Source organism: Gobio gobio (genome assembly GCF_949357685.1).
Source record: "Gobio gobio genome assembly, chromosome: 6".
NCBI classification, from domain to species: Eukaryota; Metazoa; Chordata; class Actinopteri; order Cypriniformes; family Gobionidae; genus Gobio; species Gobio gobio.
The window spans coordinates 12,232,212-12,259,804 of NC_137102.1; the positions used below are offsets into that span (position 1 = coordinate 12,232,212).

A 27,593-nucleotide genomic window follows, 5' to 3' on the forward strand; every position below is an offset into this window, starting at 1 on the left:
ATTAATTCCAATTGTCTGGTATCTGAGCCACCAGCTGCGTGTGCGGCATCATTTTGATCTCCCCTGACAAAATCTCACTCCAAGGTTTTTTGAAAAGTTGGCAGGTATGCACCACTGATAATGATTAATGTATCTTGCATTACTTGAGAAGATCACATAGCTCTGACGCTAGTGTTTGAAGATGCAGATCCTGAATTCAGCTCCTCTGGAGTTTCTCTAATAAGTCTGTATTAAAATTCCATGGAATCCTTTTATTATTGCCTATTCGAAACAGCTGCTGCTCGGCAACTACTGGACACAAGTGTAACAACGTTACTTTGCATGCAAGGCTCTTCAAGTGGGTGTTTCAAGGTTAAAGGTCACAGTTTGCTTTAAATGTCAGTAAAGTGCTAGCCAGATGAGAGTCCCTTGCTGTGTTTTGATGCAAGTAGATCATGTATTTGAGTCCCCTTTTTGTATTAATCTCTTTTTAATGCCTTCGGTTTAGATTCAAAGTTGAGGCCGAATTCAATTCAATCAATTCAATCATTTGTTGCGCAATTGGTGCCCCAGAGGTGCTTCTTCAGTAGAAATTCCCTTTCTATTTATACCTGCATCAACAGACTGGTTTGTCTTTTGCTATTTTGCTATAGGCCTAACGTTACAGAATACAAATAAATTAGGAGTCTGCTAAATAGGAATTGAGTGTGAATAAAAAGAGCATTTGGTCAGTCCACGAACAACAAGGAAGCCTTTCAGCTCCACGTGATGGAGTGAAAGAGCTTTTTACGGCCAAATGTGCATAATCCTTTAGCCAGCAATACATACAATGTGTGCACTGATGACACAGAAGAGTGATTTGTGCTGGTCTGAGAAGAAAGAGATTCCATATAACAGAGAGTCTGAAGAATCCTAGTCAATGGGGCATGAGTTATTCGCATGTCTCTTCAACACATCAGCTCAACTCAAAGCCTGATTCACTGCAGTGTTTCCATGTCCACTTATTATACAACAAGTGACTTTGGCCTTATTTTGTCCATGAAGTCACAGGTTGCAACTTTTTGGGCTCATTTCCATTGTGTTGTCACACATTCGTGGACAACAAAGTATGACCGACTACTAACAGCAGTTGTCAAATATCTACAATATTTGCAAACTCTACATGTCATTATATATATATTCTCCGGTAAAAAAATGCGTTTGAGGGGTAAAATATGTGTCTTTTTGGCAGGTTTGCCTGCTAAAATTAGCATTCCTGGGGCAAAATAACACATAATTGGGGTCGATTCAACCCGCGGACATGAAAAACAGCTCGCGGCAACAGTGTTGAAGTAGCCCAATTCCGCGGGAAAACTGCAGACTTGGCAACACTGCCCGTAGCCACTACTTTGTTATCTTGGCTGTGTGCTTAGGGTCGTTGTCCTGTTGGAAGATGAACCTTCGCCTCAGTCTGAGGTCCAGAGCGCTCTGGAGCAGGTTTTCATCAAGGATGTCTCTGTACATTGCTGCATTCATCTTTCCTTCGATCCTGACTAGTCTCCCAGTTCCTGTCACTGAAAAACATCCCCACAGCATGATGCTGCCACCACCATGCTTCACTGTAGGGATGGTAGTGGCCAGGTGATGAGCGCTGCCTGGTTTCCTCCAGACATGACTCTTGCCATTCAGGCCAAAGAGTTCAATCTACCAGAGAATTTCATCAGACCAGAGAATTTTGTTTCTCATGGTCTGAGAGTCCTTCAGGTGCCTTTTGGCAAACTCCAGGCGGGCTATTATGTGCCTTTTCCTGAGGAGTGGCTTCCGTCTGGCCACTCTACCATACAGGCCTGATTGGTGGAGGGCTGCAGAGATTGTTGTTCTTCTGGAAGGTTCTCCTCTCTCCACAGAGAAACGCTGGAGCTCTGTCAGAGTGAACATCGGGTTCTTGGTCACCTCCCTGACTAGGCCATTCTCGCGGCCAGCTCTAGGAAGAGTCCTGGGGGTTTCAAACTTCTTCCATTTACGGATGATGGATGCCACTGTGCTCATTTGGACCTTCAATCCTGCAGAATTTTTTCTGTATCCATCCCCAGATCTGTGCCTCAATACAATCCTGTCTCAGAGGTCTACAGAAAATTCCTTGGACTTCATGGCTTGGTTTGTAGACAGGTGTGTGCCTTTCCAAATCATGTCCGATCAACTGAATTTACCACAGGTGGACTCCAATCAAGACTCCAAACATCTCAAGGATGTTCAGTGGAAACAGGAGCACCTGAGCTCAATTTTGAGTGTCATGGCAAAGGCTGTGAATACTTATGTTGGCCTACGCGTGATTTTTTAATTTTTAATACATTTGCAAAGATTTCAAACAAAGTTCTTTCACGTTGTCATTATGGGGTATTTTTGGTAGAAATTTGATGAAAATAATTAATTTAATACATTTTGGAATAAGGCTGTAACATAACAAAATGTGGAAAAAGTGAAGCGCTGTGAATACTTTCCAGATGCACCGTATTTTTATATATATATATATATATATATATATATATATATATATATATATATATATATATATATATATATATATATATATATATATATATATATATATATATATATATATATATATATATATATACTATAAAAAGAAAAGGTTCTATATGGCACAAAAAATGGTTCTTCGTCGTAATCATAGAGGAACCACTTTTGGTGCTATATAGCACCATATCTTAACATGTTCTGTATATGGTAGCGGTGCTATATAGCACCTTAGTCAAAGAACCAGTGAAGAACCTCTGAAGAACCACTGAAGCACCAAAATTGGTGCTATATAGCACTTAAAACGTTCCCCTATGATTACGAGCCAAGAACCATTTTTGGTGCCATATAGAACCTTTTTTTTTAGAGTGTATATATATATTATACTAACTATTAACTATGACGTTTGCCTCAATAAACTCCTAATTAATGTTTATTAATAGTTAGTACGGTAGTTGTTAAGTTTAGGTATCGGGTAGGATTAAGGGATGGTCATGCAGAATAAGGAATTATGTGCTTTATAAGTACTAATAAACAGCCAATATCCTATAATATGCATACTAATAAGCAACTAGTTATAATAGTGAGAATTGGACCCTAAACTAAAGTGTTACCATATTGAAATAATTAAAAAATTCATCAAATTTCCCAAGTAAGCTACCCAATGCTTATCTTATTTAGCAACCACTTAATCCAGACCAGTTTGTCTGTTTTCTAAGCGAGATCTGGCAGCAATTATTCAAGGGCACCTTAGCATAGTAGTTTCTCACATATTTTTAATTCGAAACTTAACTAAGCACGAGCAACAGCTTTTATTATTTGTTTATTTACAGATTTTGTCCTTTTACACCTTCAAACAATGCACTATTCACAAGCTCAAACACTTTCCTTGGCAGAGCTGGATGATGAAATATTAAAATAGCGACAGATTTGCCACCATTCCCTTCTTTTTGTCTCACACATTGTGTGTTGCTCATGTCGAGGCATTACAACCATTAGAGTTACACAAATTCCTAGCTGCAATGGCACACTGCAGTCAGCTTGTGTATTCAGCAGCGTCAGTATGCAGCACTTAGCTCTTGGCAGTGGGCCCTCAGGGACACATCTATATGTGATATCTACCGTAGGCAGCATGTACAGCACTGGAATCTGCTACAGTCTTGATGTGCCCTTTCAGACGGTCCACTAATGACAGTGAAAAATGCAGCTGGTTTAGACTAGACTCTTAGGATCGATTCCTGTCCATGAAGAGCCTGTTTAGATGAGATAGGTAAAGAGTTGCTATAAAAAAACTTACATTAGCAGTTCTGTGGGGAGAGTGTATCTCTGCTTGGGGATAATGGCTGTACTCAAAGCAACGTCGAGTTTATTTACAGTACACAGTTTACTACTGTACTATGTTGGATTTTGCACTGTAGTCCACCAGGTGGCGCTGTGAGTAATTAACTCAATGGTGGTCAAAATGGAAAATACCACCAGGCAAAGTAGCTATGGCAATGATCTTGAGATGCCCACCACTCAACTGCCAGATGCTGAGGTGTTTTCAAGAATATTATGAATATTATTACTGAGTATTGACCTTAAATTCTGTGTGTTGCTTTTGTAAGGCTGTATTTGTATTTTTAGAAGCTTGATAGCCTTTTTATTTAGATTTTTTTTATGAAAAGAGCAGTATAAACATCTAATCAATTGTGTGTTGGAAATATGTCATCCAACAATTTATTACATACTATTAAATAATATTCTTGTTTACATCTGTAAAACCACTGTAATTATAGGTTATACGTTTTTTCTTTGTAACTTGTTGGCACATTCCACGTGTCTCATGTGAGAAGCACAAACAGCATCAGGCAGATAATCAGGAATGATGTGTGGTATCTTTAAATGTACAAATACTAAGTCAGGTGCACTCAAAAAAAATGATATGTTGGATTTACTTAATTTTTTTTTTAATGTCAACAGGTTCCACGTAATTGGGTTATGTTGAATTGAATTAACATTGTTTATTTCAGTAAACTTAAGTTGTTTTACATAAGGTTAATGTCACTGCCTGTCCTGTCTTGTGCTGCACATGGGTGTTTTTGTTATTTTGGGCCATCTGCTCCCCCCTTGTTATCTGATTAGTGTTTGATTTCACCCACCTGTTCCCCTTGATTATTTTCCCTTATAAGTCCCCTTGTGTTTGCAGTCTGTGTCAGTTCGTTTTGTTTTCAGTTTCCTGTTCCCCGTGATCCTGGTTCCTAGTTTGTTTTTGTCATTTTTGTCAGAGATCTACCACTTAGCCACAGAGGTGGGAATGTTGGACTCAAACAAAACACTCCAGGCAAGGAAGATTTATTAATACAATTTAAAAAAAGGAACTTAGCCAGTCACAAAAAATCCAACAAAAGTTCTTCCCAGACTGAGGTATTAATAAAAATAGTGATACTGCAAAGAATCACAGGAGAAAATAAAAACTCCACGTGGGGAGAAAACAAACCCAGAGAACACCAATAACTAAGAGCACCTTACTTGAGACAGCTTGGAAGGACTTCGTGGGGACACAGCAGGACATGCTTAGCCAAAACTCAGAAACTGAGTGAGGAACAAGTGAAAAAAAAACAGCTAGATACTAGGGGAAACAAGGCACAGGTGACCACAAGGACACACGAGGAAAAACTAAGACCGAGGGGAACACAGGGGACCTCTAGAGGCCCGGAGACAAACAACAAGAGGCAGGATGCTGACAGTTTTGTTATTTCATGTTTGAGTTTTCCCCCCTCGTGGGGTTTTGTTTTGTATTTATGTTTTATTTTGTTAATAAATTCCATCCCTTCTGCACGAGTCCACATCAAGTTTTCCTTAATTTGCCGTAACATAATGAACCGACCTTGGAGGACTCAGCAGAAGATGGGTAGCTTCCTTTTTTCATCTCCCTCCAACTACCTGCAAATCGCGAAGTATGTGAGCTTTAATTACATCCGTCAGCCGACGTGAGGGCCTTCGCCTGCAGTCTCCTCATTAAAGTGAATCACATGACTTACACTGAGGCAGAGATTAAGGAGGTATTGAACATTTGTTTGGACATGCCTCTCAGCCCGGGGGAGATGGAAAAGATGGGGCATCTGGGATTCTGGGACTTTGTCCACCACATCTACCATCTTGGTGAGTCGGAGCATCTACGGCTAACAGAATCCCAGCCCACTGACGGTTCCCTCCCATCTACTGTCAGGGGAGGACTCAGCCCTCCGATGACCCGGAAACGGAGAAGGAGGAGGAAGAGCAGGCCTACTTGTCGGACACCTCCACTGGAGAAGATCCGACTTAGGGGTTTGGAGAGCTGGTGATCCCTATTCCGGTGGTCCCTGTTCCAGATGCGCCGCCCAGGCGTCCGGCTCTGCCCACGCCGCCCAGGCGTCCGGCTCTGCCCGCGCCGCCCTGCTCTGCCCGCGCCGCCCAGGCACCCCGAACTCTGTGGGCCGCCCTGGCCTCCCCCTCCCTCCCTGGCCTGTCCCTCCCATCCCTCCCTGGCCTGTCCCTCCCGTCCCTCCCTGGCCTGTCCCTCCCGTCCCGCCCTGGCCTGTCTTTCCCGCCTCGCCATGGTCTTATGGAGTGTCTGGTAGCCGCTCCGTAGGGAGGGGGTAATGTCACAGGCCTGTCCTGTCTTGTGCTGCACATGGGTGTTTTTGTTATTTTGGGCCATGTGCTCGTGTTGTTGTCTGATCCCTCCCCCTTGTTATCTGATTAGTGTTTGATTTCACTCACCTGTTCCCCTTGATTGTTTTCCCTTAAAGCTACACTGTGTGATATTTTCCCCCATCTAGTGGTTAAAAGGTATATGACCATCCAGTGAATATTAGTTTCTCTTCCTCTCAATTCCGATTTCGTTTTAACTCCTACGGTGGCCGATTTAGTCCATGATTAATATGGCTTCCAGTTCGACCTCGTCCACATTCGACACGGTGCCATCGAGTGTTAAAACACGAAAGGCGAAGCTTGAATTTACGGGTATGTCCCTCTTTGGCTAATGTACTTTCAAGATGGAGGGGCAACATGGTGACCCGCATTCAAACCCCTTACCCGTATGTATTTTCAATGGCATATTATAAACTTACGAGAATACTTTATCACTTGAAAGAAGTAAATATACATTAATGAGCACATATATTTTTGAAAGAACTAAGTGTTTTTAGCTAAGAATAAACTAAAAAAGTTACACAGTGTAGCTTTAAGTCCCCTTGTGTTTGCAGTCTGTGTCGGTTCGTTTTGTCTTAAATCTCCTGTTCCCCGTGATCCTGGTTCCTAGTTTGTTTAAGGTTTGTTTTGTTACAACAAATATACAAAACCCTAATGGGGTTTTGTATTTATGTTTTATTTTGTTAATAAATTCCATCCCTTCTGCACATGAGTCCTCATCAAGTTTTCCTTCATTTGCCGTAACAGTTAACTCAATGGCATTTAGTTAAATCAGGTTAACATTCTTAATTTTGTCCAAAACTATTCAATTTAATTATTCTAAAATGAATATAAAAAATCTAAACAAGTAATCCAGTTTAATTGATTATTTTTATTTATAGAAATACTATTTTTACAACATTTACAAAACCTTTTACAAGGTTGTTTGAAAGTCTTGTTTGATTGGGTTACTTGATTGAAACATGTTATTGCAAAATGAAAACAACAAGTTATGGCAAAGTGTAATGGTTTTAAGTCAGTTTAACATGAATCAATTACATTTGAACCAGAAACCTGATATAATAGTGTTAAATCAAGATGAATTGTTTAAATAAAGTGGACAACATCATAAAATCATTTTTTGAGTGTGTGAATCTGCCTATGCATTATCTGGTAGCATTACTTTTTTGGGAAAATAATTGTGTAATAATAGGTTGTGAAAGGGAACATTCTCTCCTCTGAAAGGTGTGTCGTTCTGCCCTCTGGCTGTAACTGTGAACTGTGATTCAGCATTGCAATGTTACAGTGAATGAATTACAACTGGGGAGACACTGCAAACTGTGTGAAGCTATAAATTGAGTCTCTGAAGACCAACAAATAAAGAAGCAAATTGTGTACACAAGTGAGTGGTTGGATTTAATTTATAGGATTGAAAGATTTTGTCATTTGTCTCAGGCCAAGATAATATGAGCTTTTCATTTCAGAAAATATAAGAGAAAACTGTAGATGATCATTTGTTTAGCTGAGAGGAAAGAACTTAAACCAGTGAGAAGCCTAAGCCTGTTTAGTTCAATTTAAATGAAATTTGATTTGTTTCACACCTTTTAAACAGTGTTATTCTTCTAATAAGGATGCTTTACAAAAAATAAATCTGACTATAATCTACAAAAAGACCTGTCTACATTACATATGAAAGGAGGATAAACTTATTTTAAAACTCCAGCTTCTGACAAGCCTTGGAAATCAATATTATATTTTAAAGTTATTCATTTAGAAAATAAAAAATAATATTTCAAAATAAACAAGACACTAAGCACACACCTTGAATAGGTCTGGAATGGAGTGGAGCACTCTCTCTCTGTCTATATATACCCCGATCAGGCATAACATTATGAATAGCATTGATTATCTCTTCATCACGGCACCTGTTAGTGGGTGGGATATATTAGGCAGCAAGTGAACATTTTGTCCTCAAAGTTGATGTGTAAGAAGCAGAAAAAATGACCAAGCGTAAGGATTTGAGCGAGTTTGACAAGGGCCAAATTGTGATGGCTAGACGACTGGGTCAGAGCATCTCCAAAACTGCAGCTCTTGTGGGGTGTTCCCGGTCTGCAGTGGTCAGTATCTATCAAGAGCAACGATCTAGCACAACAACGAGTTGACTTGGCCATCAAATTCCCCAATCGAGCATCTGTGGGATGTGCTGAACAAACAAGTCCGATCCATGGAGGCCCCACCTTGCAACTTACAGGACGTAAAGGATCTGCTACTAACATCTTGGTGCCAGATACCACAGCACACCTTCAGGGGTCTAGTGGATTCAATGCCTCGACGGGTCAAGACTGTTTTGGCAGCAAAAGGGGGACCAACACAATATTAGGAAGGTGGTCATAATGTTATGCCTGATCAGTGTATATATACATTTTTTGGCCTTCAAACTTATTAAAAATACACATAATGTAGATCAGAGAAATCAAACTTTTCTCGGGGGAGCATTCCCCAGAACCCCCCTAACTACTTCAAATTTGGGACCTCACTGATTTTAAAAACCCTGCTTATGGCCCTAAGTGAACTGTAAAGTATTTCTCTTTGAATAACTACTCAACCCTACCTTACACATTAATACTGGAAAAAGAGCCCCTTTCGTGTAAAAACACATTAATTTTCACAAACATTTTCCGGCGTGATTTTGAATGACCATTCACCATAAATAAGGGCTCCCCCTCCCTACAAAAGCCAATTTAACCACTGTATATATATATAGTGAGGGAAATAAGTATTTGAACACCCTGCTATTTTGCAAGTTCTCCCACTTAGAAATCATGGAGGGGTCTGAAATTGTCATCGTAGGTGCATTTCCACTGTGAGAGACATAATCTAAAAAAATTATAATCCAGAAATCACAATGTATGATTTTTAACTATTTATTTGTATGATACAGCTGCAAATAAGTATTTGAACACCTGTCTATCAGCTAGAATTCTGACCCTCAAAGACCTGTTAGTCTGCCTTTAAAATGTCCACCTCCACTCCATTTATTATCCTAAATTAGATGCACCTGTTTGAGGTTGTGAGCTGCATAAAGCCACCTGTCCACCCCATACAATCAGTAAGAATCCAACTACTAACATGGCCAAGACCAAAGAGCTGTCCAAAGACACTAGAGACAAAATTGTACACCTCCCCAAGGCTGGAAAGGGCTACGGGGAAATTGCCAAGCAGCTTTGTGAAAAAAGGTCCACTGTTGGAGCAATCATTAGAAAATGGAAGAAGCTAAACATGACTGTCAATCTCCCTCGGACTGGGGCTCCATGCAAGATCTCACCTCGTGGGGTCTCAATGATCCTAAGAAAGGTGAGAAATCAGCCCAGAACTACACGGGAGGAGCTGGTCAATGACCTGAAAAGAGCTGGGACCACCGTTTCCAAGGTTACTGTTGGTAATACACTAAGACGTCATGGTTTGAAATCATGCATGGCACGGGAGGTTCCCCTGCTTAAACCAGCACATGTCCAGGCCCGTCTTAAGTTTGCCAATGACCATTTGGATGATCCAGAGGAGTCATGGGAGAAAGTCATGTGGTCAGATGAGACCAAAATTGAACTTTTTGGTCATAATTCCACTAAACGTGTTTGGAGGAAGAAGAATGATGAGCACCATCCCAAGAACACCATCCCTACTGTGAAGCATGGGGGTGGTAGCATCATGCTTTGGGGGTGTTTTTCTGCACATGGGACAGGGCGACTGCACTGTATTAAGGAGAGGATGACCAGGGCCATGTATTGTGAGATTTTGGGGAACAACCTCCTTCCCTCAGTTAGAGCATTGAAGATGGGTCGAGGCTGGGTCTTCCAACATGACAATGACCCGAAGCACCCAGACAGGATAACCAAGGAGTGGCTCTGTAAGAAGCATATCAAGGTTCTGGCGTGGCCTAGCCAGTCTCCAGACCTACACCCAATAGAGAATCTTTGGAGGGAGCTCAAACTCCGTGTTTCTCAGCGACAGGCCAGAAACCTGACTGATCTAGAGAAGATCTGTGTGGAGGAGTGGGCCAAAATCCCTCCTGCAGTGTGTGCAAACCTGGTGAAAAACTACAGGAAACGTTTGACCTCTGTAATTGCAAACAAAGGCTACTGTACCAAATATTAACATTGATTTTCTCAGGTGTTCAAATACTTATTTGCAGCTGTATCATACAAATAAAGTAAAAAAATCATACATTGTGATTTCTGGATTTTTTATTTATTTTTAGATTAGGTCTCTCACAGTGGACATGCACCTATGATGACAATTTCAGACACCTCCGTGATTTCTAAGTGGGAGAACTTGCAAAATAGCAGGGTGTTCAAATACTTATTTTCCTCACTGTGTGTATATATATATATATATATATATATATATATATATATATATATATATATATATATATATATATATATATATATATATATATATATATATATATATATATATATATATATATATATATATATATATATATATATATACATATACACACAAATAGACTTTTGTCTATTTCATGAGGACAACAACTTCTTCTTGGTCTTTTAAAAACGGCTGACTAATGGAAATATGATAATATTTTTTATTATAATTTAAATCGGATACATTTTCAAATTATTTGTTATAAATCAACATCTCAGGAAAATGTTATGGGGTTTCTAATCAAAATATGACTTTCTGTTACAAAACAGGGCATTGATTTCATACATGTCCACTGTCCAAAAGTGAATAGGGAAAGAAATTACATATCAATATTCCTATGAAATATTAGATATTATTATGAAAATTTTGCCAATTATTACTCCCATTATAACACTTATTTTTTCATTACATGTTGCACCAAGAACACATTAATATGCAAATTAGATGCAGTGATACATTGTATTGAATGGGGAACTACGAGTATAGCCATTTTACCCACAAATTGCATAAAGTAAAATGGCATATCAGTGCATTTCGTTATATCTTTAATAACATAGTTCAGAATCATCTTTAAACAAAGTTTGTTTTAAAAAAATCCTGAAACTTAAAAATTGATTGGTGTTTTTGCCTATACGTGCAATTTCATGTCATTTTATTTTTTTTAACAACTGAGTCCTGGTGTCAACTACAGAGGACATATAACATATGAATAAAATATGATTTTTCAAAAATGTTTTTTTTGTTCTTTTTTTTCTGGGTCCCAGGAGGCTCTATATATATACAACCCCAAATCAGAAAAAGTTGGGACAGTATGGAAAACGCAAGAAGTGATTTCAGACAATATGAACACAAAATATTTCATGTTTTGTCTGGTCAACTTCATGTCATTTGTAAATATGCATCCTTTCCTGTCATTCAGACCTGCAACACATTTCAAAAAAAGTTGGGACAGGAGCAATTTAGGGCTAGTAATGAGGTAAAATGGTTAAATAATGATGTGATTTGAAACAGGTGATGTCAACAGGTGATTGTAATTATGATTTGGTACAAAAGCAGCATCCAAGAAAGGTCTAATCCTTTAGGAGCAAAGATGGGCCGAGGATCGCCAGTTTGCCAACAAATACGTGAGAAAATTATTGAAATGTTTAAAAACAATGTTCCTCAAAGAAAGATAGGAAGAGATTTGGATATTTCACATTCAACAGTGCATAACATAATGAAAAGATTCAAGGAATCTGGAGGAATTTCAGTGCGTAAAGGACAAGGGCGCAAGCCTAAACTGAACAACCGTGATCTCCGATCCCTCAGGAGGCACTGCATCAAGAATCGTCATTCATCTATAAGCGATATCACCACATGGGCTCAGGACTACTTTGGCAAACCTTTGTCAAGTACCACAATACGTAGTTACATCCACAAATGCCAGTTAAAACTGTACTGTGCCAAAAGGAAGCCCTATGTTAACAGTGTCCAGAAGCGCCGTTGACTTCTCTGGGCTCAGAGGCATCTGGGATGGACCATCACACAGTGGAAACGTGTACTGTGGTCAGATGAATCAGTATTTCAGGTATTTTTTGGGAGGAATGGACGCCGTGTGCTCCGGACCAAAGAAGAAAAGGATCATCCAGACTGTTACCAGCAACAAGTCCAAAAGCCAGGGTCTGTCATGGTATGGGGTTGTGTCAGTGCCCTTGGCAAAGGTAACTTGCACTTCTGTGAAAGCACCATTAATGCTGAAAAGTACATAGAGATTTTGGAGCAAATCTCTGTTGTGAAAAGGAATGGCAACATTACAAAGTGGTAAATGCTTTACTGTCCCAACTTTTTTTTAAATGTGTTGCAGGTCTGAATGACAGGAAAGGATGCATATTTACAAATGACATGAAGTTGACCAGACAAAACATGAAATATTTTTTGTTCATATTGTCTGCAATGAAATACAAGTCAAAGTAAATTTAGAAATCACTTCTTTTGTTTTGTTTTTTGCGTTTTCCATACTGTCCCAACTTTTTCTGATTTGGGGTTGTGTATATATATATATATATATATATATATATATATATATATAGAGAGAGAGAGAGAGAGAGAGAGAGAGAGAGAGAGAGAGAGAGAGAGAGAGAGAGAGAGAGAGAGAGAGAGAGAGAGAGAGAGAGACTACATACACACAATCACTGGCCACTTTTTAAGGTACACCTTGCTAGTACTGGGTTGGTTGTACCCACTTTTGCTTCTTAATTCTTCGTGGCATAGATTCAACAAGGAGCTGAAAACAGTCCTCAGTGATTTAGGTTGATATTGACATGATAGCATAACGTGATTGCTGCAGATCTGTCTGCTTGCAAATCCTGTTTCACCACATCCCAAAGGTGCTCTGTTGGTTTGAGATCTCGGACCACATAGCCATTATGTTACAAAAGTGTCTTAAGATCTAGTGTCATGACCCACTAGCACTTAATCAAGGGACAGTCTTACTTTTCGGTATCAAATTGGGCCAATGTACGTTTTTATGTAACCACCTTAAAAAAGTAATGAGCAGTGTTAAAGAAAAAGAAATCTGATGACTAACTTGTAAGACTAGTCTTAGCGGTTTATGCAACCGGCCTACTTGTGTTCAAGAAACCAGTTTGTGATGATTTGCTTTGTGACTTGGCCAGTTATCCCGCAGGCCATCAGAAGATGGGTACACTGTGGTCATAAAGGGATGGACATGTCAGCAACAATACTCAGGTAGGCTGAGCATTACATGCTCAGTTGGCACTAAAGGGCCCAAAGTGTGCCAAGAAAATATCCTCAATTGTGTCTAAAATGCAAGGTGCTCCATATTAACTTTAACATTAACTTCTTGTTTATTGAAGTGTTTATGAAAGAAACCTCATTCTGTCCGTCATGCTGTTTGTCTGAATCAACACTTTTGCTTAATTAGAAAGCTTCTAGACTATACAAAGCTTTATACTATATCACCGCAGATTCAATACTGTATTTGTTAATATTATGAGAATAATGAGCAGTGCACAAATGCATAATTAACATATGGACTTTGCATACTTGTGAACATCAATGCAAATTTGCCAGAGAATGCTTTTCTCATTTCAGAAGAGGACAACCTGTTTAATGAGCCATTTCACAATACGAGAGAACTACAGTACACAGTAATTGAGACAATGATCCTGTTTTCAAATGACACATGCGGTTAGTGAGGCATGACAGCTCATAAGCAGATAGCTCTTGAAGGAACTAAATGCTCAAGGTCTGGATGTGTTGAACAGCTGGAGGAGGCTTTTAGACCATCGATGATAAGAAGCCATTAAGGTCACCGAGATAATCTATCAACTCTTTTCACTCTTGATTTCAATATCTCAGAACATGATTCCACTCAGAGGATGTCATTAACGTTGGCCGCTCTCAATCAGGTGTCTCGTCCAATGAGGCACATTTAGGGACGAGCCAGTGGCCAGATTTGCATATAAATTGCTTCATAATGACCGTGTTTCAAGACTTCCAGGTTTGGGCACAGATCAGAGCCGGTTCCCCCTGCGAAATGACAACGTTAAAACTAATGTTCACAAGGATACAACTCATATATTTAAACCTCCGTCCCAGCCGCTGGTGCCTAAAGGGCATGTTTTGATTGGATTTCGCTGTTAATATGGAAAGACAGACAACATTAGAGAAGATGATTTAAGATCAGCTGTTGCAGTAAAAACACCCCAAGGAAACCACTCACAAAACTTTTTTCTTCCGAATTTTCTGATTTATTTGAAACTTTAGTCCAAATTTCTGTACAAATGAATTATCGAAATGGAGCAAGGGCTAAATACACCTTGCCTTCAAATTCAGAATTAATATAACTAGAAAAGGTGGCACAGGAGTTTCTCCCTGAGAGCTCCATGTTATTCAGTCGGGTTGTCTTTGCTGTCAGAACACTCAACAATTGCAAAGATGCAGCAAGTTTGAATCTTCAGATATAGTGATACATATGGTGATATTGTGAAACATGTACAGAAAGAGCGCAAACAACATTCTTATCTATTCAATTTTAACAGATTTAGATGATATGATATTTAATTGTAGTGCCAACATGAAAAATAAAATTAAAATGGACCCCATTTGCTTTCTCAGTGCATATTCCAGCTCTTATTTGTGAACGACTCGGTTGTGCACTTTATACTTCACAGAAAAAAAATGCTTGTATTTAGGAATTATTTCAGTGAGACCACCATTATGGTTTATAATGCCCATTGTTCGTAAACCGTTCAAAAGGTAGGGGTCAGTAAGATTTTTTATTTATTTATACTTTCAGACAGTAAATACATTTATGTTATAAGATTTTCAAAAACATATTTTGAACTTTCTATTCAAAGAATCCTGAAAAAAGGATCATGGGCTGCATCCCGAAAACCTAGGCAGCTGACTCGTTGCCTCACTGCCTTATCATACAATGGCTTGTATGGCAGCGTTTGTGCATGAAGGCACATCACGAACCTAATTTCGGACAGACTTCTTAGGCAGCGTAACCGTTTAATGATCTACAGCAAAATAGAGAGAGCTTTGTTGAGAACTAAACAAATATTTAATTTCGAAATGAGTAATTTCTCGCTAGAAATGACATCAGAAGTAGAAAATGCTGGTTAAACAACGTACATTTACACACAAACTGACAAGCAAACGCAACTTTCGGACCCCATCTTTTTTTTTACAGCTCAACTGTCACAGAATGGAACGCACAGGATTGTGGGATATCAAAGGCAGCGAAGGATAAAGGTATCTCTGGGGACAGGAAGTGAAGCTAACATTAGATTCGGACGTGCCTTGTTGCCTTCCTGCTTTGAAACGTGTCCTCCGAAGGCAGCTTTTGGCAGGTTTCGGACGCAGCCATGGTTTCCACAAACATATTAAGCAGCACAAGTGTTTTCATCATTGATAATAATACGAAAAGTTTTTTGGAGCACAAAATCTGCATATTAGAATGATTTCTGAAGGATCATGTGACACTGAAGACTGGAGTGATGATGCTGAAATCACAGGAATAAATTACATTTTAAAGTGGATTTTTGATTAAATAAATTAAGCCTATGTGAGCATACCGACCCCAAACTTTGAATGGTAGTGTATTCCCATACAGTACTCTTTATTTGATAAAATAAAATAAAACTCAAAATAAAAACAAAAATCATGAAAATACCACCAAACAAATTTAAAAGAATGGGTAATTGCAGAAAACGGCTGACCACCAAGACACAATGTGAAAATGGCAACAAGCGCTGACTCGTGAAAATCGACCCTTGCCACATTTGCGAAGGGGAAAATGTAGAATCGGACGCCACACGTCGATGTTTGGTGTTGAGAAGCAACAATTTCCTTCAGTTACTCAGCACTTTAATTCACAGACAGATTGTCTGGTCTCCCCAGAGCGCTGACACGTAGACACAGGCGGTGAAGCTGGACAGTAAAAGCCTCCGCAGACTCGGCCTAAGAGCAGGTTCACCAGACAGAAAACACTCATCACTGTACTCAGCCTGTCATGGATGCGCCTCCACTGGGGACGGCGTGCTGAAGAATGGGCCGCAGTGACAAAATTATATCTGACAGGGCTTCCACTCTCCATTTTGCCCTTCATTTTGAGTGGTGCCTCTACAAATGAGTCAGCTCTAGCAATAAAAATCAAATGTACATTAGAATTATATTATTTATTTAAAAGCCCTTCTGTTTGGCATCTCAAAGAGGCGACATTATAGTCAAACTACAATAATGTGTGCAGATAATCACTGTGCTTATAAAATATCATTATGTACATTTATAACATCGATAAGGTACAAAACAATATGGAGCTGTCCATTTCTTCCATGATAAAGGACAGACAGCTTGTCTTAATATCCTTTGCTCCTTCATATCGTTTCACAAACGAACTTTCGTCTGCCACAGTGGTGTTTCGTATCCCCTTCATGCTGGAAGCAGATTGTCTTCTCTGTGGTTCTGATTTGGCGCCATCAGGTCCAGATCTCAGTGGGCACCATGGCTTCTTTGGTGCCTACTGAGGGCATGAGGTTCTCCTCACAGAGGAAGTCCAGTGGGAACTGGACCAGGAAGCCTCTAATCTTCTTCAGTAGCTCCTGAGCTTTAACGGGGTCCTCTTTATCAAGACCTGGTTTGGACTGGAAGCTCAAGAGCTCCTGTTTGTTCCTCACCAGACTGGAGGGCAGACAGCGGAAAACCTGCAACGCCACCACACCAAAAGTCCTTTTTATGGTCATGGCATTTTTATTTATTTTTTTGGCAAAAGTGCACCAGTGTTGGTTATTCTTTACTAAAACAATTAAAAACATTTGTAACCTGAAATAAAGCTGAAATTAAAAAAAAGAAGGTGCACTATGTAAAATGTTTTCAGTAAAATATCCAAAAACCACTAGGCCAGTGTTATATATTTTGTTCAGCTGAGTACTTACAATATCCCAAATGTTTCCAGCTATTTGTAAATTGTGAGAAATTGCTATTTTAACCAAGGAACCGGGACGTGAGAGGGAGTCGCCTGTCGATGCCGTCATATCTGCCTTACCCTCGGTTTCCCGTTTTATTTTGCAGAAACGCTTTACTCTTACTGCAGTGTGCAACAAGTGTCATAGCAGCCGCCGAGCGAGATCGCACAGAGTAGCGTCACAACTTCATTTTCAACACACTCAGATGTATCTAATATGATAAACAGAGCTGTGTTACCTCATACTCATGACCGGAAAAGCGGAAGTGGCGTGGGTGACTGTGCCATAATAAAAGTCCTGCTCGCGAGGCGTGTGTTGCGTTCATCTTATTAAGAATTGCTTCAGCGGCCTTGCTCAGCTCCACAACATTCGGTCCTGCTCTGCTTCACACTACAGTAACGTTAATAATCGCATCCATGAACATGATTTCTGTCCGAGTCCTATCCCGATTCTTTTCCACCGGCTTTGAGGTGAAGACCACATGTCCCAAGATTCTGCGCTCAAACGTGGCGTCATCAAACTACGCCTTTGATTTGAACAGGCGACCTCTAGTGGACGAAAGTTATATAGTGTACCTTTAAAATGACTAAAACTTAAATAGAAATTAATTAAATATATATATATATATATATATATATATATATAAAAAGGGAAAATGCATATAACAAAATTACTAAAATATTATGCAAATATGATTATGCAAATCTAGGTAACTGATGGCATTGTAGAAATGGGCAGACATATTTTACATCATGATTAAATTATTCAGCAAATAATAATAGGAGGTTATGATAAATGGAGCAGTTTTTACTTATAGAAAATAAAAATACATTGTTTTTTAAATAATATTTTTTTTTAAAAAGAAACTTGAAATTTGTTTTGTTTTGTTTTATGTAGGGCAGTCAATCTATTAAAATGTTTAATCTAATTAATTTCATACTCTGTGATTAATTAATCTAAATTTAAAAAGTATTTTAAATATTTCAATTCAAATGATTCAATGAATAATCAGCATTAGTGACATTAAAGTTCAAAAACTCTTTTATTATTATTTTCACTGTTCAAATATTGGCCATAACTATAAACAATATGACCTAATATGCTGAGGAAATAAATTAAAAAGTGCTTCAGGAAGAAGATTTTCTTTTTCACTGTACATACAAACAGGGCTTGACATTAACTTTTTTGCTCACCAGCCACTGTGGCTAGTGGTTTTCCAAAGTTACTAGCCACTCAGCATTTTCACTGGCCACAATTTTGCTGCTTGGAAATTACATTTTATATGATTAAAGTTGAATTTGGTATGTTTATTTTGAGTCATTTTACTTGATTTAGAAAATGTAAAACCCTTTCAAACTTTCAATGCAGAGTGACCACCCAAATCAAGACTACATTGTATATCAGCTGGTATGTGCAGGTGGGCAATATGGCTTTGAGGAATTGAATATAGGCTAAATAAAAGAACAAAGAAGCAAATTACAAAAACAATAATACATTTCTGAAAAAAATATACAGATACTAGGGGTGTAACGGTACAAAAAACTGACGGTTCGGTACGTACCTCGGTTATGAAGTCACGGTTCGGTACGGATTCGGTACAGTAGTTTTACAAAATTGCTTTTTATAAATTTTTATTCAACAGTGGTTTTATAAAAAAAAATGGTGTCTGTCCTTAAATGAATTCAGTTATAACTAAAAGTTTCTTAAAGATAATGCTGTAAACTATATAGGGAGCCCTTACTTACATATTGCTATTAAAGATTAACAACAGAGCCCAAACTATTAGCCTAAATTCATTTGCTATTTATTTTTAGATTTAATAATCAACACTCATAAGCTTCACATAAGGCAGTTTTTGCATTAACAACTAAAACTAATTATTATTATTTTTTCTCCAATTCATTGTTGAAATATAATCATTTAGTGGCTGTAAATTTCATGACAGGTTTAATTAAACATACATTAAATAAACAAGACATCACTAACAGGCTAAGTAGTATATAAGCAAATATAACGAATATATAGGCTAATATAGTGCATGTATTCAGTGAAAGAGTTTATCTCTCTAGTGAACTCACAGCTGTGGACACTGAATGACTTCTGAGGTAAACATGACAATGTTTACAAGTTGTTTTATTGTTTTTCCGCGGTTGAAACAGTGTGAGCGCTCCATCTGTGTTTCAACCGCGGAAATACATGATACGTAAGTTGTAATGTATCCTCAACATACCTTAAGATATTAATTTATGTTTATTCTTTAGGAAGAGATGATCATGTTCACTCGCATGCCGCGCTCTGCCGCTTGAAGTTGAACTGATACGCGCCTATCAGTCACGTCACAATATAGCGTTAAAACGGCATTTATCGTTTGAATTTCGTGATAAAAAGGACTGAATACTCAATATGTTCGTGTGGGAACTCGGATTGAAGTGTGTTCCGCGCTTTAAACAAGCCGACTGTTAACTGTTAAAGATTGCATTCATAACCGTTCGGTACACGCGCGCACCGTACCGAAAGCCCTGTACCGAAACGGTTCAATACGAATACGTGTACCGTTACACCCCTAACAGATACAGTAGGTTTATTTAATATGTATACATTTATTTAACACCTGTAGTTGTTTGATTAACATTAATGACAGACAGGTATTAATTTGGGCTGCCGAATGCATGGACGTTGTAACGAGTAGGAATATAGTGTGGCCCCTTTAAGAGTGCGTGCTCCCTGTTGAGAATGCGTATCAATAGTACAAGTGTGCAGTGTCGTGGAATACACTACGCAGTTTTTTTAGCGTGCATATGATACGCACTTTATGGCGTGTATATGACACGCTCTTGGGTAGGATAGTGGACATTGCAGACGACTTTATTTTTATCAGCACTTCCATCAGGCCGTTTTTATATAGGCTAGTACGTAAATGTTCCAATCAATGATCCAAGCAGCACGTTCTCGTCTCCCTCCTTCATTTTACAGCTCAGGGTCAAAGTCCAATACAGAATGGATTAATCTGCGATATTTTTTTCGATTTTTTTTATTTTGACAGCCCTAGTTTTATGTTATGGAATGGAAACCTTGCACCTTTAAGGAGCCGACTAAAGCATCCTAATTGTAATTGTATTGTAGTTGTGTGGCTGATGTGTGTGAGGCCTTTACTCAAATTGCCAGCCTACAATGGTGGCTTGAAATACGAATCTCTCATTCCATTAAGCCTCATTATTACTGGCCTGCCATGAGGCTGCCACACAGCCAACTGAGCCTGAGAGCTTCACTGGTGATTGAGAGCAATACCTATCTGACAAATGACCAAGCAACACCTCGAAATCATAATTCAAATGTTCCATGTAATAGGAAGATGGAAAGTAGCTATCATTAATTCCATTACATGCCCAGGAACGAGTGGAGAAAGACGCAAAGAATCACACGCACCTTCTCGTAGATGGTGACGTTTCGACCCGAAGTGCTCATCCAGACGTCTTTGTAGAATCCGTTACTGATGGGGTCACTGACATCAATGGTTGGATCAGTGAAGGCACCGAGAATTGTTCTGGTTTATGGAAAGACAAAGACTTTTAGCTGTGATTCAGTTGTGCTGCTAACACAAGGATGATTGACTTCCCATCAGCTCTTACTTGAAGCACTCCAGTCTGAGCTGCAGAGCAAACTTGCCAGCCTGGTACTCTTGACCGTCCATCACTGATGCCGTTGTTTCAGAGTCCTCAAAGATCACAGCTACCTCGCTGTCCCTCTTCCCTAACATGCTGCGGTCGTTGATGTTGGCAGAGCCTGGGAAAAAATTGAATTAAAAAGAGACAAGGAAAAGAATAAACCATAACGAGACCATGTTTATGCTGATGACACTACAAATAAAGCAGTTTAATATTTGACAATTACAAAAATTCTTGGCAAAACTATCAAATATATCTATTAAACATGCCTGGTATCGTTAATAGCAAAATAAAGCAAAACAATTCTGAGCTGTATTATAAATTGCGATATGAAAAAGACAATGTGCTTGACTGTCGGCGGGTTTGCCAAAAGGAATCGCACACTGATCGTGACTCGCTTAATCTAAAATATCAAGACAAATAATAATCACAGACAAGAAAACAAGATTTTGTTTAATACTCTGCGATTCAATTTGATTCATTGTTTTATAAGTGATTGGATCTTGGGGCATTTAATTTAATAGCACACAAATCTTCCACCTACAGAATGAGAGATAACTCAATTTCAGTATGCGGCTAAATGTTCCCGTCTGCCGCCTTCTGATCTATGGCTTTCCTCATTGGATTTCTTCTATCTTCTGCAGAAATCTAAAGCTTTATCTGAAATGACAACTCGCTTATCTTTTATGAGTTTCTTCCGCTCCTCATACAAAGTATTATTTGAATTTTTCTTACAGATGTGATGTGTCTTTCAGTCAAGAAAACAGAGGCATGATGATAGGGCTTAGCTGAGATCTGCCGAGCAAACGTCAATACTGCACATCTGGCAGTGCAGTCATGTGTAAAATACACAGACCACAATGTTTTCCTCATTAAAACTCACTTCTTTCAGACACAAAAGTCTGTTGACCTCATTCCAAATACACTATTTTAGGGAAATGACAAATGAGTGGACAAATGCAAAAACCAGCTATTTAGCTGCCAGATCGTACATACTTCAAAATCAAATGATGTACCACATTGTTCCACAAGGGGGAGTTTAAGGCTCTAGCCATAAAGAAATGATGCACCGTCTTGCTCAGCGAGTTGCTCAACACTTGAGCAATAAAAACACTCCAATTATTCGTTTCGCATAACTGTAATGAATGTTTACCTACCAATAATGACAGTGTTGTCATCAGCGATGAGCAGCTTGCTATGAACATAGATGAGTTCAGATACCAGTTTGCCCTCCAGCTCTGCATGAGTTCTCAGACCACAAATCGAGATGTAGTTCATCCATTGGTCATCCACTGTGGGGGTGTAAAGAGAGAATCGGGTGAAATTCGGACTGCCTAGAAAAAACAACACTGCCCAGAAAACACTGGGCAACAACACATGCCTAGAAAAAAAAGAGCCATTTGGACAATTCAAGAAGAGAGTATCTTCATGGATTCACAATTTTAGTCCCACTTTATATTAAGTGACTTTAACTAATATGTACTTACATTAAAAAAAGTGCATTGTACTTATTGTATTCATATTGTACTGCAAAAAACACTTTCTGCTATCGAGGTGGGATACGGCTGGGTAAGGTTAGGGACAGGTTTAGTTGTATGGGTTGGTTTAAGGGTGGGTAGTAAGGGAAGGGTCAACAGTGTAATTATAGATGTAATTACAGAAATGAATTACAGATGTAATTAAATGCAGGTATTTCTTAAAATATACGTACAATGTAAAAATATGTATGTGCACAATAAGTGCATTGTATCAAATTATTATTTGAAGTGTTAGTACATAGTAGTTAAAGCCACTTTATATAAAGTTGGACCAACTTGGTCATGATTTATTAAATTATTAGCTTTTAATGAACTAAAAAAAAACAGAAAACCTGTCCTATGTAGTATGAGAAGACCTCCAACTCAACTGAAGTATTTGTACACTTTTTTCCAATCACAAAAAAATTGTCCTCCAATAAATAAAAAAACAATAAAAAGCATCATGCATTATAGAAATGTGACCCTAGACCATAAAACCAGTCATACTTTTATACCAAAAATCATTGATATTAAGTAAAGATCATGTTCCATGAAGATATTTTGTAAATTTCCTACCATAAATATATATAAAAAAAATTAGTAGTAGTAGTAATATGCATTGCTAAGGACAACTTTAAAGGCGATTTTCTCAATATTTAAATTTTTTTGCACACTCAGATTCCAGATTTTCAAATAGCTGCATCTCGGCCAAAAACCATACATCAATTGTAAAGCTTATTTATTCAGCTTTCAGATGATGTATAAATCTCCATTTCAAAAAATATACCCATATGACTGGTTTTGTGGTGCAGGGTGGTTTTACTCTCTAAAATATCTTGCTATGAAGGCCCTACACAAAACAGGCAGACAGTTTTGCCATTTTAAATAGTTCTCAAGCAGGTCAGAGGAATACTGGGAGTTCTATGCATAAATGTCACCTCAACTCAATATTGGCACAAGCAGACAATCAATTACAATAAGTTATACGGCTGTCATCCTCTTACTCTATTTTATGTAACCATTTAGCACATTTTGAAACATATGTTCACTAGTCTTACATGTTGCAATGCTGCGGTAAACCACAGAAGAGAACTCCCTGCCACCACAGAGTCAGGTTCACATTAAATTATGTCCCAATCGCATCATATCGCTCCTTCTCTAACATCCGACACAGGAAGAGAGACGGACAAAGGGATGTAAACAACCAGACTTACTTTCTTTCTTCAGTTGGTTGATTATGGAGTACTCTCCTCTGTTCATGGTCCTAAAAAATAGACATTCAAGCCATGATTTGGTAGAGAACAAATGGTTTTTCAAATGTTAACATAACATTATAGCAGCTCATTGTGTTCTCTCTATGACTTGACATTATTCTCTTGGTTACCATGGTATCTTCCAAAAAAGTAAGCTTATAAACCAGTAAACCTGCCTTCACACATGAAACGTGGCAGAGAGCTGCAGCAAATGTGCATATATATAAAAAACCTTGTAAATAAACCTTGCATCAGTTTTCCATGTTTAATGCGACACTGAAGCACTGCTTATTTCCATTTATTTTCCAGGCGAATGAAACGAGCATTTAACACTTGGCTGTGCCTCTTACGTGTGTAATGGAATGAATTGGTAAGCTGGCATTGGAAACAAAGGCGCACTGTCTAACTCGGGTCATTATCCTCACATCAGCGCCATTTACAATTTTCTTTGACAAATTCCTCCTTTCATCCAAATGATATGCAGAGAGCGTGATTGGAAGGTTATCGTGGAGATGAGGATGAATATGCCTGACTGCAGGATGAAAGCAGGTTTGTCTCGTAGACCAGGGCTGCTCGCTCTTCCTCTCTGATAGAGTTGAAAGAAGCTGTGAAGCTGTTTAGCGTGTTGTCAGACTCATTAAAGCTTAATCAGGGGAGGACAGGAGAGAATGTGTCTGAGTTCACTAAAGAGGAAGCGTTAACTGCATCACTGGGAAACCAACTACTGCTGTGAACTTATGAATGACACTGCAGAAACTGAAACTGACAGTCAAGTCATGTTCGTTGTACACGACACATTTGGTTTTCAAGACAACATCAACCGCATTTGCTGCAGTAACTCTTAATAAATGTCCTGGTCTGTGAACGATTTGTCAGTAAAATGTTATTCAAATGTTATTTCTTTCATCAAAATGTAATTTAAAGGGGTGATGAATTGAGAAATCAACTTTCCCTTGAGCCTTTGATATATAAAAGTTCATCGTGGTATAAGAATATCCAAGTTTCGGAGCTGAAAACGTCCTTGTTAGTCAAAGAAAAGCTTTTATTGACACCAGGCCCAGAAAACGCTCGATCTCAGAATATGTCGACCCTTGACGTTATCAACAGATAAATATGTACGCCTGCTTCTGTAGCCCCGCCCACCGACTCATGGAGCTAAACGGATCGCGCTACCGAGCAATAAACATGCCGAAGATGGCAAGATCTATTGCGCTGTGTCTGGTTGTGGAAGAACACAGTCCCTGCATAAGCTTCCTTCGGATTCTAATGTTAGGAATTTGTGGTTGAACTTTATTTTTAATGAAGTTCCAGGCCACGTGCGCAAGACATTGCACATTTGTTTGCTTCATTTCACCGTGGAATCGAGGAGACTGGATTTGCAGACATATTGAGATTAAAACAACGCTGTGCCTTCTATATTGGATCCGACAGGAATGGTGCAACACACTTGTGTGAGTAAAACATGTTTTTTATATGTGATAGTATTGCATTGTTACAGATCATATTGATTATGTGTACGTGTCTAACTGAACATACCTTAGCACGCTGTCAAAGGCTGAAGAATCCTTTATTTGTGGTGTTGTTGGTTCATTGCGATTCGGGATCAGACTCGGACATGTAGCCTATGGGACAGTGCTCGCAAAGCCCAACGTCCTGGGGCGCGCATGTTTGTGTGTGTACGGTTCGCGCTTATATCCACCGATCGGGCGGGCCAGGTAATAAAAAAATAACATTCCAATCAATCACGGGTGGATGAGAGATAAATCATTGTGTTTGTTTGATAAAGACATTTTGCGAGCCCATTGGGCGATTAATTCCATTGGCCGTTTCTCCACACGCTTTCAAAACAATTACCACATGTACTGACAGGGGAGCAGAAGCTCATTAAATATGCAAATCTTATCCAATCCTAGCTGTGGGCGTTTACTTGCAAGTCTTCAGTGTGGTACGCCCATAAAATCCGAGAGTTTCTTCAGAGAGCCTCAAAACCAGGGCAGAAAATAGCCTATTACTTATTCATTATGATGTTTTTGAATGTAAAAACCATGCAAACGTCATAAGTTGAATATATTGTTTATTTTTAAAAAATTTAAAAAGCCAGTTCATGACCCCTTTAATAGTATTCTCAGCCTCTGAGGGCCCTATTTTAACGATCTGAAACGCAAGTGTCAAAGCGCGAAGCGCAAGTAACTTTGTGGGCGGGTCTCGGCGCAGTTGCTATTTTCCCGGCGGGATAAATGGCTCTTGCGCCCGGCGCAAATCTAAAATGGGTTGGTCTGAAGTAGCTTCATTATTCATAGGTGTGGTTTGGGCGTAACGTGAATAAACCAATCAGAGCGTCATCCAACATTCCCTGTAAAAGCAGGTGCGCAAGTTCCATTATGGATTGCTATTATTATGGCGTATTTACCAGGCGCACGCCAGGAGCGGTTCACAGCCGAGGAGACTGATGTGCTTGTAAGAGCAGTGAAAGACAGAGAAGTTGTGTTGTATGGGGATGGGAGAAACCCACCCAAAATAGCGTCGGTTAAACAGGCGTGGGAGGAAATAGCCACAATTGTTTCATCAGCTGGCATCCCCAGGACGTCGCACCAGTGCCGCAAGCGCTACAATGACATCAGAAGACGGGGAAAGTCCAAGCTTGCCAGCATCAATCGGGCACGCCGTGTAACGGGAGGTGGATCTGCCTCTACTCAGGACCTGACGCCAGCAGAGGACATCGCTGCGTCCACCCTCACCGATTTTTTTTCCTGGTTCTTGACGGACAAACCAATTTGTTAGATGTCCTTATATACATATATGTCTTGCCAGAAGTTGCCACTATTGGGCAAACAGGTCTCCTTAATTATTAGACTACAATTAGCCTGAATAATTTGTAAGCTAGATTTATGCCTATTTTTTCACATCTTCGTGGCACACCACAATGATTTCCGTCATCTGTGTTAATATTTTTTAGTGTAACAATTTATGATTTGCAAAAATAACTGTTGCATCTGTGTAGATTACATGAGCAAAGTGTATGCGCGTTGTGCACGCTATACATTATGGTCAAGCATGCGCCCTTAAAATAGCATAATGAACAACGCGCAACGCGCCACTGACTTTAGACTAGGTTTTTTCTGGTCAGTGGCGCAATTGTTTAATGGAACAGCAAAATAGCACCAGAGATTGTTTGCGCCAGAACACGCCTCCTTTTTTGCGCTGGACCGCCCAGGGAGCGCAAGTTCATTCACTAGTTTAGCGACGTGCTTCTGTGGAGGGAAAAGCGCGCTTTGCGCGGGTGCAAAATAGGAATGACACATGCGTCGGTGTACAAAGTCAATTGCGCTGGGTGCAAGATAGGGCCCTGAAACTTATTTTCAATGATGCAAGCAAGACTGCACAAGCAGGGAATAATAATATTGTAGAATTATAGGATACAATGTTTCACATCTACATGACCTAATCAAATTCTGATGAAAACAAATCCCATCAAGTCCCATCCTACATTACTTTTCTTTCTTTAACTATGAAATGCAACAGTACAAAAACTGGTTGCAAATACAGTTTGTTTCATGTTGTCTTAAAATATAAATTAGCGTAACATAACATATGCAGTATGTGTGTGTGTGTGTGTGACCTGTGCTGCCCTTTCTTTGCTCAGAGACTCATGCACAGAAACAATTTAATTCCTACCTGTAGTTGAAATGCATTACAGCCTGGAGTGCATTTCCTCCACCAGTGGTAATGTCTCCTTCAAATCCAGGCAGCAGGGGAGTCACCACATACACACGGAACTTTTTATTCTCCCTGTGACAAATTACAGCAAACATCAATCCCGTGTAAATACACATATGCTTATTCTTACATCATATACTGTCACTTCCATTGACATTAATGGCAAAGCATCCTTTCCAACCCCTTTCTCTTTAGCAGCATATCGTTGTGTTCAATGCGTGTTGCCTCCATAATTATAAAGTCGTTACGAATGGCTCTTCTCCCAGAGAGCTCTTTAAGCACATGCCAACATTGTTGCAGCACACCCAACAGCGCAGTATTTCAGTATTGAGGGCGATGCCCTGAATGACTAAATGAAGAGTGGCGCGC

At 39.2% G+C, this 27,593-nt stretch overlaps 1 protein-coding gene across 1 annotated transcript in view; it reads right to left on the reverse strand.

Annotated features, from left to right (window-relative positions):
- Window positions 1–14,337: 14,337 nt before the first annotated feature.
- pld1a (phospholipase D1a) overlaps window positions 14,338–27,593 on the reverse strand; it is a 39,395-nt gene continuing 26,139 nt past the window's right edge. Inside the window, exons 21-26 of the mRNA XM_079820533.1 lie at window positions 27,183–27,296; window positions 23,469–23,518; window positions 21,895–22,029; window positions 20,702–20,855; window positions 20,499–20,616; window positions 14,338–16,811 (exon numbers count right to left, since the gene is read on the reverse strand). Of these exons, the coding sequence (XP_079676659.1) occupies window positions 16,587–16,811; window positions 20,499–20,616; window positions 20,702–20,855; window positions 21,895–22,029; window positions 23,469–23,518; window positions 27,183–27,296 (796 nt within the window). The 3' untranslated portion in view covers window positions 14,338–16,586. The remainder of the gene's footprint in view (window positions 16,812–20,498; window positions 20,617–20,701; window positions 20,856–21,894; window positions 22,030–23,468; window positions 23,519–27,182; window positions 27,297–27,593) is intronic.